Source organism: Crocuta crocuta, unplaced genomic scaffold (assembly GCF_008692635.1).
Source record: "Crocuta crocuta isolate KB4526 unplaced genomic scaffold, BGI_CrCroc_1.0 scaffold59-1, whole genome shotgun sequence".
Lineage (NCBI taxonomy): Eukaryota > Metazoa > Chordata > Mammalia > Carnivora > Hyaenidae > Crocuta > Crocuta crocuta.
Genome location: NW_027551579.1, coordinates 1,418,216 through 1,436,198, shown reverse-complemented (window position 1 = coordinate 1,436,198; position 17,983 = coordinate 1,418,216). Strand labels below are relative to the sequence as shown.

At 40.3% G+C, this 17,983-nt stretch overlaps 1 protein-coding gene across 3 annotated transcripts in view; it reads right to left on the bottom strand.

Annotated features, from left to right (window-relative positions):
* LGALS8 (galectin 8) overlaps positions 1-17,983 on the bottom strand; it is a 38,126-nt gene that overhangs the window by 17,666 nt on the left and 2,477 nt on the right. Inside the window, exons 2-3 of one of the 3 annotated variants that reach the window (XM_077751716.1) lie at positions 15,752-15,837; positions 1,700-1,850 (exon numbers count right to left, since the gene is read on the bottom strand). In XM_077751716.1, coding sequence (XP_077607842.1) covers positions 1,700-1,744 — 45 coding nt within the window. In that variant the 5' untranslated portion in view covers positions 1,745-1,850; positions 15,752-15,837. Of the gene's footprint in view, positions 1-1,699; positions 1,851-15,482; positions 15,502-15,751; positions 15,838-17,983 lie in introns of those variants that run through there. The other 2 variants (XM_077751719.1, XM_077751717.1) reach the window with 2 other exon arrangements.

Below are 17,983 nucleotides of genomic sequence, written 5' to 3'. Positions count from 1 at the left end.
GAATGGAACGGTGAGCATTTCAGCACCAGGAAGAACGGATGGTTAAAAATGGCTTATTAACTCACAACAGCCAATCTGACCGTTGCTAAAGTAACTTCGAGGTTAAGGCAATCAACTGGGACTAAGTCTACAAGCTAGACTTAGAAAACACTACTGTCTTGCGTTATGGTTGTTTTGTTAGTGATCAGTCTAAACACCGAAGAGTTGGAGCCTAGTGTGCGTGCTCAGCGCTGGAAGTATTTAATAAGTGAAATTTAAAGACAGAGCACGATGTCATTCTTGCTATTAAGTTCCATCTTTCTACCTCCATCCTTTTCTACCTGTGAAAACAGATTATAAAACAAAAAAAGCTATTTGCCAGAATTATTTGCTTTGGAGCACTCTGTCACCATGAACTATGCTCAGAACAGCAGCAAGGCCTTCTGGGAGCCTGGGCTGCATTTCCTGCCAAGCGGCAGCACCACTCCCCCAGGCCCTTCCTCAGGAAATGAATGTCAGCCTGATTTTGTTTCAGTCCTAGAGAGGAGTGTGCTACACCCAGAAATTCAGGAGTTGTCAGTGTGCGCGCAATCAAGATGTGTAGGAATTTTAACCTACAAAACTGCTTTCTGAGTAACATTCAAACAAGGCCTCCTTGCCTGAAGGGCAGAGCTGAAGAGTGTAACCTCCTCCTGAAGCCAACACTGTGTTTCAGGCACCTTTACAGGCAGGCTTTTTTTTTTTTTTTTTTTTAAATCTTGCAGAAAGTCAGTCTACAACCTTGAGATGTTTTTAACTCTGAGATACAGAAAAGCATTTTAAACGTCTCACTGACTTCAAATTCAGTAAGTCTTCCTTTTTAAACCAGTACCTACTGAAGGCTATTTCTTCTAAAACTGAGTTTTGCTTGATGTGGTGATTGTACCTCATTCTGCGCAATGACATCAAAGCTTAGGTTTAAAAAAAGAGTCACGCCTACAAAGTAACTAACAAGAAAATGAGCCTGGCTCGGGGCTATGCTTCAAGGGCCCTCCGCAAGCCTTCCAGAGAAGGCTATAGAGAAAAGGCAGCAAGTCTGTCTTAGACCTGAATTCAGCCTTGTGTACGTGCAAACCAGACATTTTTCAAGATTCTTAATCAGCACATAAAACTAAAACCAGTTCTTCACTTCCCAGGACGTGCAATGAAAGATCCAGCACCTGCAGTCACTGGGGACCTTGAACCACCACGGGACCCTTAATTCTTCTCTTTCTCAATCTCGTCACTAGCTTTTGACCTTTTCCCAGCTCAAGTACGAAGCAGTATTTGAAAGGCAAGGGAAAAGCGGAGACATTCACTTCTCATAAACAGGGTCTAATTAAGAAAGAAAATTAAAACTTTGAGAGCAACGAATCCATTTTCCTTTGAAAAGTTGTGTCTTGTGATGATCTTCCCAGGACCAAAGTCGGCTTCCCTCCACCGTACCCCATGGTCTCCACTCAGAACACGTTCTCACCACCCTGTACGGTCTCCGTGATTTCGTCCTCCACTAGACCGAGCTCCGAGGGCGGCACCTGTTTTTTGGTCAGCGACCAGCACGGTCCCTATCACATAGTGGCTACTTCCCATACGTTTGCTGAATCTGATGGTCTCCCCTCCCCGGCAGTGGATAATTACTATCCGACTGGGTCTGCTCTACATCCTGCCACAGATAAAAAGTGATTTCAGAGGACTCAGTTACCGGGTTATAGATGACATTCTGCAGGTTGTTTAAGGACAACATCATTCTTTTCCACCTTATTGTTGATTGAGGTCTCTAGTCTACGTATGATCTAAGGTTTTAAAGCAAGTTTCATTTAAAGACTTCCCAGATTGAAACGGAGGAACTTGCCCTGTGTAAAATCAAAACAGAAGGAAAGAAATATTAGCATGCATCATTTTTCTTCATATCATAACTATCTCTAAGTTTAAGTTATAAATAAGTTTACTGATATTTACTAAATAACAGGTTGCTATTATAATCAAAGATCTGATCCCAATTCTTCCCTCATGTACTTACACACCAAGTAATTTGGGATTATCAGCACAGGAAATGGTATAAAATATACAGTAGTAGAGGGGAGGGTTAAAAATAGTCATATGGCATGATACTCTACATAGAAAACCCAACAGACTCCACCAGAAGCCTACTAGAACTGATCCAAGAATTCAGCCAAGTTGCAGGGTACAAAATCAACGTACAGAAATCGGTTGCATTTTTATACACCAACAATGAAGCAACAGAAAGAGAAATCAAGANTGCTGACAAAAACTGAGGACTGATGGATGTGGGGGGGAGGAGGGATGGGCATGGAGGAGGGCACTTGTGAGGATGAGCACTGAGTGTTATGTGGAAACTAATTTGACAATAAACTATTTGTAAAAAATTAAAAAAAAATTAAATTAAAAAAATACTCTATCAAATTGCATTCAGCAATATACAAAAAAGATAATAAAATTCACTCAATAAAACAATCAATCAATAAATAAATAAATAAATAAATAAAAATGGTCATATGGGAAGATCCTAAGCTCATCCCCTCCCATGGACATGGCGACTCTACAATTACACATGGACTACCTTCCTCTTGAAGGGAACCTGGGAACTGGATGAACAGAGCCTCCGCAAGAGGAGACAGAGATACAGCCTCACTAATGGAAAAACCACACCCCAGGCAATGGTATTCCACAGTCCAGACAGATCTCAAAGGTATGGAAATTTTCCCAGAGAAGTGAGAGATTCAAGCTTACATCAGGCACCCCAACCTTTGTGTCCTGCACTGATGACCGGACCCCCAAAACAGTTGGCTTTCAGAACCAAAAGGGAATCACCCATAAAAACTAGAAGGGAAGGAAAACCCATTCTTGAAGGGCCTGTGTGAAGACTCACTTGGTCAGGAAACCAGTACAAAAAAAAAAAACAACAAAAACAAACCAAAAACCAAAAAACCCAGCACACAGACCAGAGATGAAGGAGACCCACGTATTAACTGTGGAGCATCTGCTAGAGAGACTGGGACCGTTGGGCCTCTCCCTGGGGACTGACTCATTTTTGCTATCTCATTCTGCCAGGCTGATCCTGCTGCTGGTGGACACCATTTTGGAATCCGCTCTCTAGACTGCTAATGTCAGGGGATGCACACTGCCAAGAGCCCCACACAAGCCTGTGCCTCGGCATGGCCTTGCAGCCAACTGGACAATGACCCTGCCCACCAGAGCAACCTGAAGCAGGTCAGCCAGGCCAACAGTCAGCGGGGCTGGAAGCCAGCCCTTCCCACCAGAGCACCTACAGTCATAGCTCTGCCACAGGGGACAGCCCTGGAGTAACTGGCTCCGGTGGCCAAGATGGAGCATGTGTCTATACCCCACAGGCTGTCCACATAAAGCCATTCCTTCAAGACCAAGAAGACCAGGAGACAGAGCTGAACCACCTAAGACCTAGAATCACAGAGGAAGGCAAAATGAACCAGAAAACTATGTTTCAAACAGAAGAACAAGACAAAACTTCAGAAAAAGGACTAAACAAAACAGAGATAAGCAATCTACCCAATAAAGAGTTCAAAGTAATGGTCAAATAGACACTTACCAAACTAGGGAGAAGACTGAATGAACACAGTGAGAATACCAACAAAGAGAAAATATAAGAAATTTCCAAAAAAGAGAAAGGAATCTAAACATAACATGAGAAAAGGTCATTAAATCACAGCAGAAAAGAACAGGAGAAGAGAACTACAAAATCAACCAGAAAACCACTAATAAAATGGCAATAAATACATACCTGTCAATAATTACTTTAAAAGCAAATTGACTAAGTGCTCCTCAAAAGACTTAGGACAGCTGAATGGATTTCAACACACACACACACACACACACACACACACACACACACACACACGGTAGAGGATTGTGGGAAGATGGTGGAAGTAGGTGGACCCTAACTTCACCGTGTGTTCCTAGATAACATTCGTATCAGCATAAAACAGAAAATGGCCCAAAGACAGAACAAACTCCAGAACTAAATGAAGAAATGAGCACACAGAAGAGGGCAGGCAGGGTGGAGATACAGTGGGAAGCTAAAGGACTGTCCATGGGAGGGAGGAACCCATAGGTGCAGAGACAGGAAAGAGACCATCACACCAAGACCACACAGGGAAGACAAATCCCCATAACGTTTGGCTTTGAAAACCAGACGGGATGAATTTTGTGAGTTCATACAACCAGTGGGATTTAAGCCTGGAATTTTAATAATCAGTGGTCTCAGGTATGGGAGAGCAAGGAAGGTAAGAAGCTGAGTCCTTGACCTTAAAGAGATGACTCAACAAACAGCCCAGGGAGACACTGCCTAGAAGCAGCCATTTGAAAAATGCCTGAGGCACCTGGGAGATTTATTTACTAATCTCAGAGCTTGTCCAGCAGGAGCAGGGGTCACTAGGGTATTCTTCCAGGAGCAAAGACCCTGGCAAGCACTATTTCCCTCTCCCCACCCCGCATAAACACACAGTCGCCTGTGGGAGCCAAAGCTGTGCTGGCATTCACCACCTAACTTGCTTCCACTGCTTCAGGAATCTGCGCATTGTAGCCAGGCCTGCCTCAGTTCCCCTGTAAGAAACCCAGCAGCAGGCAAACCTTGCTGACCCCACTGCCCCACGGCACCCCCCTAGCTCCCGTGTTGTGGGTCCACCCCCTCCAATACGCTCTTGGCTGGATCCCACTCACACCAGGGCCACAAGCCTGGCCGTGTGCAAGCAGCCCTGATGGGGGCCAGCACCACTCCAAAGTGACTCCTGCCCTGGGGAGAGGGGACGATAACCATACAGCCAGACTGACTGTGGACCCAGCAGTGGGCTGGGGGCAGACATCTGCTCTGACTGCAGACCCCACCCATCAACTAAAGCTTCTCAGGGAACAACACGGACAGGAAACAACACGGACAGAGCACCCTGAAGTTCGGAGCTACTACATCTCTGGCAAATGCCTGCTCTGACTCAACTCAAGCCCGAGGCAGCCCAAGACTGGTCCACTAACACTGCAGGGACCAAATGCCGTCCACGACAGGAAAAGGCAGCCACTAGATGAATGGACTGAAGTCAAACGTGGCTCAGCCACAACAGCAGGGTGCATGCAATACACACAGGCTACACCTCCGCGACAGGAGACACTCACTGCAGGGCACTACAGAACGCCTTTTCAAAAAGCCAGGATTTTCAAGAGCTAGAGATGTAGGTGACTTTCCTAAAACAAAGAAACAGACACAGAGAGTATACAGAGAATTAGACAAAATGAGGAGACAGATGAATATGTTCCAAACAGAAAGAATAGGACAAAACCACAGCAAGAGACCTAAGCAAAAGGAAGATAACTAATATGCCAGATACAGAATGCAAAGTAATGGTCATAAAGTACATGCTGGACTTGAGAAAAAAAGTGGAGGAGTGAGACACTGAACAGAGATTTAAAAAAAAAAACAATCAAGGATGAGGAACACAAAAGATAAAATTAAAATACACTAATGAAATAAATAGCAGAGTACCATAGCAGAAGAATGAATCAATGACCTAGGGGAGAGAGTAATGGAAAGTAATCAAACTGAGGAGTTGAGAGAAAAAAATTATACAAAATGAGAACAGGGAATTCTGTGATTCCATCAAGCTCAACATTCACATTACGGATCTTAGAAGGAGAAGAGAGAAAATAGGGGACAGAAATGTTATTTGAAGAAATAACAGCTGCAATCTTCACAAATCTAGGGAAGGAAACAGACATCCAGATCCAGGAGACAGAGAGAACCCCCAACAAAATCAATCCAAAGTGGTCCATACCAAGACACATAGTAATAAAATGGCACAAAAGGAGTGAAACAGGAGAATTTTAAAAGCAGCAAGAGAAAAGAAAACAGTTACATACAAGGGGAATGCCATGATGCCATCAGCTGATTCTTCAGCTGAAACCATGCAGGCTGGAAGAAGTAGAATGATATATTCAAAGTACTGGGAGGAAAAAAAAAATCTGCAGCCAATAATAATTAAGCAAGGCTATCATTCGGAATAGGAGACACATGTAAGGTAAAAAGTAAAGGGATGGAGAAAAATCATGCAAACAGATGTCAAAAGAAAGCTGGAATAGCAATACTTATATTGGGCAAAATAGACTTCATAACAAAGACTACAACAAGAGGCAAAGACGAATACTATATAATTATAAAGGGGACAATCCAACAAGAAAATATAACAATTATAAATATTTATGCACTCAATATGAAAGCACTCAGACACATAAAACCATTAATAACAAACATAAAGGAACGAATCGACAGTAATATAATAATAGTAGGGGACCTTAACACCCTACTTATATTAATGGACAGATAATCCAAACAGAAAATCAACAAGGGAAGAGTGGCTTTGAATGACACACTGGACCAGATGGATTTAACAGATATCAGAGCATTCCATCCTAAAACAGCAGAATACACATTCTTTTCAAGTACACATGGAACATTCTCAACAATAGATCATATATTAGGTCACAAAACAAGCATCAATGAATTCAAAAAGATCAAAATCATACCAATCATCTTTTCTGACCACAACATTATTAAACTAGAAACTGACAAGAAAAAATGTGGAAAGGGCCAACCAAATACATGTAAGTTAAAGCATGCTACTAAATGATGGATGGATCAATCAAAAAATCAAAGAGGAAATTTAAAAATTATATGGACACAAATGAAAATGAAAACACAACACTCCAAAATCTTTAGGATGCAGCAAAAGCAATTATAAATGAAAGTTAAGAGCAATACAGGCCTACCTCAAGAAGAAAAATAAAAAATTAATCTAGGGGCTCTTGGGTGATTCAGTCAGTTAAGTGTCTGACTTTGGCTCGGGTTATGATCTCATGCTCTCTGAATTTGAGCCCTGAGTCGGGCTCCATGCTGACAACTCAGACCCTGGAGCCTGCTTTGGATTCTGTGTCTCCCTCTCTGCCTCTCTCCTGCTTGCGCGCTCTCTCTCTCAAAATAATAAATAAACATTAAAAACTTAAAATAACTAAGCAATCTAACCTTAAACCTCAAGTTACTATGAAGAAAAACCAAACAAAACAAAATCAACAGAAGGAAGGAAACAATAAAAATTAGAGCAGATATAAATGACATAGAAACTAGAAAAATACAAACAAACAGATGAGTGAAACCAGGAGCTGGTTCTTTGACAAGATCAATAAAATTGATAAACCTTTACCCAGACTCATTAAATACATACATACATACATAAAATTAAAAAATCATAAAGAGGAGAAAGAACCAACACCACAGAAATACAAAGTACTGTGAGAGAATATTATGAAAAACTAAATGCCAATGTATCAGACAACCTAGAAGAAATGGATAAATTTCTAGAAACATATAACCTACCAAAGTTGAAGCAGAAAGAAACAGAAATTTTGAATAGACTGATAATTAGCAATGAAACTGAATCTAAAAATTAAAAATGCCCAATAAACAGAAGTCCAGGACCAAATGGCTTCACAGGCAAATTCTAGCAAACATTTAAAGAAGAGTTACTACCTATTCTCAAACTATTCCAAAAAAGAGAAAAGGAAGAAAAACTTCCAAATTCAATCTATTAGGTCAGCATTATTCTGATACCAAAACCAGATAAAGATACCACAAGAGAACTTTAAGTCATTATCTCTGATGAACACAGATGCAAAAATCTTCAATAAAATATTAGCATATCAAATCCAACAATATACTGAAAAAAATCATTCACCCCGATCAAGTGGAACTTATTCTTGGATACAAGGGTGATTCAATATTCCCAAATTAAGAAACATGATACACCACATAAGGATTAAAACTATATGATAGTTTCATAGATGCAGAAAAAATATGTGACAAAGTACAATATCCATTCATAATAAAAAAAACTCAACAAAGTAGGTTTACTTTTTTTTAATTTTTTTTAATTTTTTTTTTATTTCTAGGAGAGAGAGAGAGACAGCGTGAGCAGGGGAGGGTCAGAGAGAGAGGGAGTGACAGACTCCGAAACAGGCTCCAGGCTCTGAGCTGGCAGCAGCACAGAGCTCGAAGCGGGGCTCGAACCCACGAACCGCAGGATCATGACCTAAGCGAAAGTCGGACGCTTAACTGACTAAGCCACCCAGGCGCCCTTCAACAAAGTAGGTTTAAAAGGAACATGTCTCAGTATAGTAAGAGCCATATATGAAAACCCACAGTTAATATCATCCTAAATCCCCAATGTCAGGAATAAGGCAAGAATGTTCACTCTCACCACTTTTATTCCTCATAGTACTAGAAGTACTAGCCAGCACAATCAGACAAGAAAAAAGAATAGCAGGAATCCAAATTAGTTAGGAAGAACTGTCACTATCTACAGATGACATAATACTATGTATAGAAAACCCTACAGACCACATCAAAAACCTACCAGAACTGTTGAAGCAATTCAGTAAGGTGACAGGATACCAAATCAATGTAGAAAAATCCATTGCAATTTTATACATTAATAATGAGGCAGTAGAAAGAGAAATTAAGAAAACTCCCATTTACAATTGCACCAAAAATAGTAAAATATCTAGGAATAAAGTTAACCAAGGAGGTGAAAGACCTGTACTCTGAAAACTACAAAACACTGATGAAAAAAACTAAAGATGGCAAAAACAAATAGAAAGACATTCCATGCTCATGGGTTGGAAGAACAAGTATTGTTAAAATGCTGATACTACCAAAAAAATGTTGATGCTACCCAGAGCAAGCCACATATTCAAAACAGCAATAGCATTTTTCACAGAACTATAATAAATAATCCTAAAATTTGTATGAAACCATAAAATAGTGTGAATAACTGAAGCAACCTTGAAAAGGAAAACAAAGCTGGAGATATCACAATTCCAGATTTCAAGTTAGATTACAAAACTGTAGTATTCAAAACAATATGGTACAAAATAGACACATAGATCAACAGGACAGACTAGAAAGCATAGAAATAAACCTGTGATGTTATGGTTAATTAATCTTCTGCAAATGAGAGAATATGCAATTAGGAAAAAAACACATGCAATAAGAAAAAAAACATTCTCTTCAATGAACGGTGTTTGGAAAACTGGACAGCTACGTGCAAAAGAATGAAACTGGACCACTTTCTGACACCATACACTCAAATAAACTCAAAATGGATTAAGAACCTAACTGTGAGACTTGAGACCATCAAAATCCTTGAAGAGGACAGACGCAGTAATTTCTCTAACAAAGGCCACAACAACATCTTTGTATAAATGTTTCCTGAGGCAAAGGAAACAAAAGCAAAAATAAAATATTGGGACTACATCAAAACAAAAAGGTACTGCACAGCAAAGAAAATAAGCAACATAACTAAAAGACAACCTATTGAATGGGAGAAGATATTTACAAATGGCATATCTGGTAAAGGGTTAGTATCCAAAAATATACAAAGAATTTACACAACTCAACACCAAAAACCAGCAGATAATCCAATTTAAAAATGGGCAGAAGATATGAACAGACCTTCCTCCAAATAGGACAACCAGATGGCCAACAGACACATGAACAGATACTCAACATCACTCATCATCAGGGAAATGCAAATCAAAACCACGAGATATCACCTCACACATGTCAAAATGGCCAAATCAAAAACACAAGAAACAACAAGTGTTGAAGAGGATGTGGGGAAAAAAGAACCTCATGAACTGTTGATGGGAATGCAGAGTGGTGCAGATACTGTGTAAGACAGTATGGATTTTTTTTCAAAAAATTAAAAATAGCTATGATCCAGTATTTGAACTATCATTTAACCCAGATAATGCAAAAACACTAATTTGAAAGGATGTATCCACCCGTATGTTTATTTAGCCAAATTATGGAAGCGGCCCAAGTGTCCACTGGTAGATGAATAAAGAAGATGTGGCATATATATACAATGGAATATTCAGCCATAAAAAAGAATGAAATCCTGCCATTTGCAACAGCATGGATGGCTCTAGAGAGTATAATGCTAAGTGAAATAAGTCAGCCAGAGAAAAACAAGTACTATATGATTTCAATCACATGTGGAATTTAAGAAACAAAACAAACAAATGAAAAATAAGAGGCAAACCAAAAAAAACAGATTCTTAACTATAGAGAGTAGATGGTTACTAGAGGAGAGGTGGGTAGGGTATGGGGGAAATGGGTGAAGAAGATTAAGAGTACAGTTATCTTGAAGAGTACGGTTATCTTGATGAGCACTGAGTAATATACAGAATTGCTGAAGCACTATACTGTGTACCTGAAATTAATATAACACTGTATGTTAACTACACTGGAATTAAAATAAAATTGTAAACTTAAACAAGACCCATCTATATGCTGCCTACAGGAGACTCACTTCAGATCTAAAGACACAGCAACTCAAAGTGAAAGGATGAAAAGATACATTCTACACAAGTAGGAAAGAAAAGAAAGCTGGTATAGTAATACTTGAATCAGACAAAATAGATATAAATTTTTTTAATGTTTTATTTATTTCTGAGAGAGAGAGACACACAACATGAACAGGGGAGGGTCAGAGAGAGAGGAAGATACAGAATCTGAAACAGGATCCAGGCTCTGACCTAGTTGTCAGCACAGAGCCTGACACAGGGCTCAAACTCACGAACCGTGAGATCATGAACTGAGCCGAAGTTGGACGCTTAACCGACTGAGCCACCCAGGAGCCCCTCAGACAAAATAGATTTTAAAACAAAGACTGAAACAGGAGACAAAGAAAAGCATTACATAATGATAAATAAAACCAACAATAAGATGTACCACTTATTTTATTCACCCAACACAGAAGCACTTAAACATATAAAGCAAATACTAACAAACACAAAAGGACAAATTAACAGCAATACAGTAATAGTAGGGAACTTTAACACCCCACTTACATCACTGGATAGATCATCCAGGCAGAAAATTAGTAAGTAAACACTGGCCTTAAAAGATACATTAGACCAGGTGGACAGAATAGATACACATAGAACACCTCATCCAAAACAGCAGATTACAAATTCTTCTCAAATACACAGGGAAATTCTCTAGGAAAGACCACATGTGAGGCCACAAAATAAGTCTCAATAAATTTAAGAAGACTGAAATCATATCAAGCAACTTTTCCAACCACAATGTAATTAGAAATCTAGAAATCAATTACAAGAAGAAAACAAAAAAAACCCCCACAAACGTGGGCACTAAAGAACATGCTACTAAATAACCAATGGGCCAATGAAAAAAAGTCAAAGGAGAAATTAAAAAATACCTTTAGACAAATGAACACAATATTCTAAAATCTATGGGATGCAGCAAAAGCAGTTCTAAGAGGGAAGCTCACAGCCTACCTCAAGAAAAAAGAAAAAAAAGAAAAAAAAAATCTAATCTTAAACCTCAAGGAAACAGGGAAAAAAAAGTACAAAGTACAAAATTAGTGAAAGGAAGGAAATTAAATAAAGATCTGAACAGAAATATATGAATAGAGACAAAAAATAGTAAAATGATAAACAATACTGATAAACCTTTAACTAGACTCATCAGGAAAAAGACAGGGGCATCTGGGTGGGTCAGTCAGTTGAGTGTCTGACTCTTGATTTAGGCTTGGATCATGATCCCAGGGTTGTGGGATTGAGCCCCACGTTGGGCTCCACACGGAGCATAGAGCCTGCTTGGGATTCATTCCCATTCTCACTCTCACATTCTCTCATTCTCTCTCTCTCTCTCTCTCTCTCTCTCTCTCTCCCCCCCCCTCTCTCTGCCCCTCTCCCCTGGTGGGATGGGGAGGGAAGGGGAGGGAAGGGAAGGAGGGAGAAAGTTAGAAGACAGGACCCCAAAAATAAAATGAGAAATGAAAGAGAAGTTATAACTGATATCACAGAAATACAACGGATCCTAAGAGGCTACTATGAATGATTATATGCCAAAAATTGGACAACCCAGAAGAAATGGATAAATTCTTAGAAACATACAATCTTTCAAGACTGAATCCAGAAGAAACTGAAAACCTGAAGGAACTAATTTCTAGTAATGAAATTGAATCAGTAACCAAAAAAATCCTAATAAACGAAGGACTAGAAAGCTTCACAGGCAAATTCTACCAAATATTTCAAGAATTGGGGGTATTTATCTTGAGAGAGAGAGAAAGAGCATGTGCAGGGAAGGGGCAGAGAGAGAAGAAGAGAGAGAATTCCAAGCAGGCTCTGTCAGCACAGAGCCTGACGCAAGGCTTGACCCTATGAACCAAGAGATCATAACCTGAGCTGAAATCAAGAGTCAGACACTTAACCGACTGAGCCACCCAGGCACCCCATTTCAAGAATTGTTAATACCTATTCTTATCAAACTCTTCCAGAAAACTGAAGAGGAAGGAACACTTCCAAACTTATTCCACAAAGCCAACATTACCCTGATACCAAAATCATAGGAAGACATTACAAAAGAAGATTATAGGCCAATATCCCTGATGAACACAGATACAGAAATCCTCAACAAAATATTAACAAATTGAATTCAGTAATACATTAAAAGGATCATACACATGATCAAGTGGAATTTATTTCAGGGATTCAAGGTTGTTTCAATATCCACAAATCAAAATCATACACCATTTTAATGAAAAGAAAAATGAAAATCATATGAACATCTCAATAGATACAGAAAAAGCATTTGCTTACATTCAATATCCACTTATGATAAAAACTCTCAATAAAGTGAGTATAGAGGCAACACACCTAAACATAATAGAGGCCATCTATGACAAGTGTGCAGCTAACTTCATACTTAACAGCGAAAAGCTCAAAGTTTTTCCTCTCATATCAGGAACAAGTCTGCCCACATATGCCACTTTTATTCATCACAGTTTTGGAAGCGCTAGTCACAGCAATTAGGCAAGAAAAAGAAATAAAAAGCATCCAGATTGGACAGGAAGAAGTAAAACCATCACTATTTCCAGATGACCTACTACATATAAAAAACCCTGAAGGCTCCACCAAACTATCAGAATAAATGAATTCAATAAAGTTGCAGGATAGAAAATCAATGTACAGAAATCTCCATTTCTATACACTAATAATGAACTCTCTGAAACAGAAATTAACAATCCAATCTACAATTGCATCAAGAGAATAAAGTACCGAGGAATAAGTTAATCACCGAGGTGAAAGACCCGTACTCTCAAAACTGTAAGACACTGACAAAACAAACTGAAGACAACACAAATAAATGAAAAGATATATCATGTTCACAGACTGGAAAAATTAATGTTGTTAAAATGCCCACACTACCTTACCCAAAACAATCTACAGATTCAATGCAATCCCTTTCAAAATACCAATGGCATTTTTCATGTAACTAGAACAAATAATCGTAAAATCTGTATGGAACCACAAGCAAAAACAAAAGCAAATAGCCAAAGCAATCTTGACTAAGAACAACAAAGCTGGAGGTATCATGCTCCCAGATTTCAAAGTGCACTACGAAGTACAGTAATCAAAAACAGAAACATAGAGGGTAAAAAAACAAAGAAACAAAACCAAAAAACAAATCAACAAACAAAAAACCAGACACAAAGCTCTAGAGAACAGAACAGAGAACCCAGAAATAAACCCACGCTTACAAGGTCAATTAATTTATGACAAAGGAGGCAAGAATGAGGAAAAGATGGTCTTTTCAATAAATGATATTGAGGAAACTGGACAGCTACACCCAAAAGAAGTTGGTACTTTCTTATGCCATACCCAAAAATAAACTTAAAACGGATTAAAAACTTAAATATAAGACTTGAAACCACAAAGCTCTTAAAAGAAAATATAGGTAGTATGTATGCTCTTTGACATCAGTCTTAGCAGTACTTTTTTTTGGATATGTCTCCTCAGGCAAGGACAACAAAAAAATTTTTTTGTTATTAACAAATGGGTCTACATCAAAATAAAAAGCTTTTGCATAGTGAAGGATCCATTAACAAAACAAAAAGGAAACTTATTGAATGGGAGAAGATATTTGCAAATAATACATCCCATAAAGGGTTACATCCAAAATACATTAAAAACTCCTACAACTCAGTATCAATCAGATTAAAAAATGAGCAGAACACCTGAACATTTTTCCAAAGAAGATTAACCTCATATAAATATTGAATCACTATGTTACACTTGAAATTAACACAATATTCTTTGTCAACCACTCTTCAATTAAAAAAAAGAGAAACAGGGGCGCCTGGGTGGCTTAGTCGGTTAAGCGTCCGACTTTCGCTTGGGTCATGATCTCGCGGTTCGTGGGTTCGAGCCCCGCGTCGGGCTCTGTGCTGACTGCCAGCTCAGAGCCTGAAGCCTGTTTCAGTCTGTGACTCCCTCTCTCTCTGACCCTCCCCTGCTCACGCTGTCTCTCTCTCTCCTAGAAATAAATAAAAATATTTAAAAAAAAAAAAAAGAAACAAGTTTATCAGATCGTAAAGACAAGGAAAGAAGAGGTTAATTGTGATAAGTAAAATCAGCACTAACTGTCCTTTATTTTTACCACCAAAATCCTGAAGTTGCTCAATCAGAAATAAAACCAAATAATAAACGTAAACCAATACATTCCTAGAATTTCTCTAACGTGGAATTTATTACTAAAAATAAAATAATTGCAAATCGTCCTGTACAACTACCAAAGACACATATTTGACTTTTCCCATTGGTAAAATGAGAATAATAGCATTCACCTGAGGTTTGTCCTGAGGGTTAAATGAATTAATGAATTAAATGAATTAATAAATTCATTGTTAAATGAATTAATAAAACAATGGACTAGTAAGTGCTTTATAAATTTTATATAATAGAAAGCATTCCTCTTCCTCCTACAAATTAAACAAGTCAAAAAGAAAAAAGTCCAATCCCTTGCCTAACAATGATACAGTTTTCCCTGTGGCTTAAAACTGTGCAACAGCCACAGCTTGAAGGATAAAAGCACCCCACTGCCAGAAGTACCCATTTAATAACTCCAGGAAAGACTTAAAGACTTCAAGCACAACTAAAAGAGAAACGAAACTAAAACTTGTCACACTTCACTTCCGCTAATTCTGTTATTACACCGAAGAACAATACGCAGTAACCACAACTATGAGTTTCTATTAAGAGAAATAAAACTGCATCCTTCTTTGGTTTGCCACCTAAATGACCCCAACCTGTCCTTAATTTTAAGACGTTAGTCAAAACCTCAAAACTTCCTTCGGCTCCGTAAAATTCAGGAAGCGAGAATACAAGCAGAGGAAAAGGATACAAAGATGCCATAGTCATATTCATAATTTACATCGCGACCAGAGAGTGACCCAATTCAAGTCACAGGCTTGCATGAAACCAGTCATTCCCGAAGGATCCACAGGGACGGACCCCTCAGTCTATTCGCTTCACGAAAAGCCATCATTATGTTTTACGGACAAAGCAATTCAAGTGACCTCCGTTTCCGAACTTTAACACTGCAATCAAATGACTCGGCATCTTGCACCAACGTGTTCAGAGTCCGGGAGAGCAAAGGAGGTCTGTCACTAAACGCACAGAACTTGTCCCTCAAAAGGGGCAGGAGAGCCCCGGGCAATCTGCATGGGGGCCAGCAGCTGCGAAGGCAGGGTCTGCGGCGGCGGGGCGGCAGGGAGGGCCGCCGCCCNCGCCCCCGGCCGGAGCCAGCAGCGCCCCCCCGACGGAGACCCGCCGCCATCCGACTCACCCCCGGACTGGCGTGGCCGGCGCTCCACGCACCCGGCTGTTTCTCCGTCGCGGCGCGTCCTCCGGGATCCCGGGATACGTGGGCGGCTACGGAAAGCGAGAGGAGTCAGTCCGCCTGCATTTCCCGGTTCGCGCGCCCCGGGGGCGTCGCCCTCGGCCCCGCCTCTGTGTGCAGGGCGTGCTCGGGGCTCTGCTGGCGTGTGGCCGGGCCGGCTGCTGGCCACCCCCAGTAGGACGTCCTGCACAGCCTCCGGGGATCGGAACGCGACCGGCTTGCTGCGGGACGAACGGCGGGGGGGGAGGGGAGGGCGGCAGAGTGTGTTTTACAAATTCTTGAGCGCACCCACCTGCCCCAGCCCGGTAGTCCGGGTGGGTGTGGACGGAAATGGGTTGGAAAGGTGAAAGCTGACGCTCTCTCGGCCCCGGGCTTTCTGCCCGCTCGGGTGCCCGGGCCTCTGCCGTGGGTCAGAGTCTAGATAGTGCTATGAAAGAAAACCCGACTTGGACTCGCCCCTTTTTGCCAGTGCACACCCTGGGGTGTGAGTGAAATGGTGGGGGGATGGGTCAGTAGGGCTGGACTGCGCCCAGCCCCGAGCGCCCCGTCTGGTTAGTCTAACGGACTCGCAGCCGCTGTGGATCACCCGCCACTTACTTTGTGTGTTGGTGTTTCCTAAATTACACACCTAGGGAAAAATGTCAGCAGTATGGGGCACAGTTACGAGCAGAGGAGATGTTCAGTAAAGGACCGATTTCTCACCCCAGGACCCACACTGATCGCTAGTTTGCTGTAAAAACAGAAATGCAAATGAAGTTATGTACCTTGAACAGCTGGCTGCTTTCAGTTCGTTTTCTGTTAGGGACTACAGAGTTCTCATGTTCCTACTTGTCTGCTGGATTTGTATCCACATTTGTTTTGAAAGACGTGTTTTGGTTCACAGCCCTGGGCTTTCTTCCTGGTGGCTTTGTTTTTTATTTGTTATTTTGTATTTAAATTGAGGAAATTTATTACAAGTCTCATACCTGTGAACTCACGTTCATATTTACTTAACTACTTTTTGCTCTTTCGCCTATTCATTTTCCCAGTTTGATTTAAATAGTTGCATTTAGCCCTTGATATACTCCACCTTGGAGTTGTACTTCTGCTTCTGCGGCTTGTGTTTTATCTATCCAAATGGATTTTAAATTGAAAAGAGAAACTTGTCCTAGAAGTTCCTCCAATGCTCAATGTAATGCTTTGCATGAAGTAGACACTAAATACTGAGTTGAAATAAGAGATGAGCAGTTAAATGTCTACACAATTTTGCTTGGGTTTAGTACCTCTCCTTTGTAAAATAAGTTGAAATAAATACACATCAGTGCTCTATTGCTTTGTCAAGCGCTAATGTGACTAAATAAAAGAGGCAGAAATCCAGTGTTGAAGTAATTCTGGATTCAAACGTCCACAAAACCAGAGAACCTATTCTTAGAAATAACCACTCATTAGTCCCTGCTTGGTTTAATGAGCTCAGTATGTTTTTACATCACTTAAAATCTTACAAATATATGCTGAGTGCCCACCATGACAAGGCACAGTGATAAGGGATACACATATACTAAAAGGTGTTTGTAGTGTTTGCCTCATGGGACACTTCTAGGTGCAAAGAAGAAACATAAATAAATGGAAGTCTCATATCTCTTCCTTGGATTATTGCAGAAGCCTCATGATTGGTCTCCCAGTTTTTGCTCTTGTTGCCCTGCAATCTCATGTCAACTCAGTGACCAGAGGGAGCATGACAAAACAGAATTCAAACAATGTGACTCCTCCGCTACAACTTTCCACTGGCTGTTGTTCCTTCTTTGAGTGGATATCCCCGTGGTTCCATGATCTGCCCACCGTCTCAAGCACTCTGGCCTTTTGGCATTTTTATGGTATGCTTGTTACCCCTCCCAAAACCTTTGCATCTGACATTTCCTTTTCCTCCCTAAAGTCTACTTAATATCAATTTTCAGCAAAGCCTCTCCTGACCACCGTATTTAAAATTGCAAACACCAACACACACACACAGTTCCTATCGCTTTTCTTTCCTTTATTTTTCTCTAGCACTTACCATATGCCAATGTGCTATATAATTTACCTCTTTATTTTATATGACTTCAGCCACCAAATGATCAGCTCCAGGAAGACAGAGGGTTTTCACTCACTATTCTTGTTTCAGTGGGGTTGACATTCCCATGGGGGACACAGTGATGATTT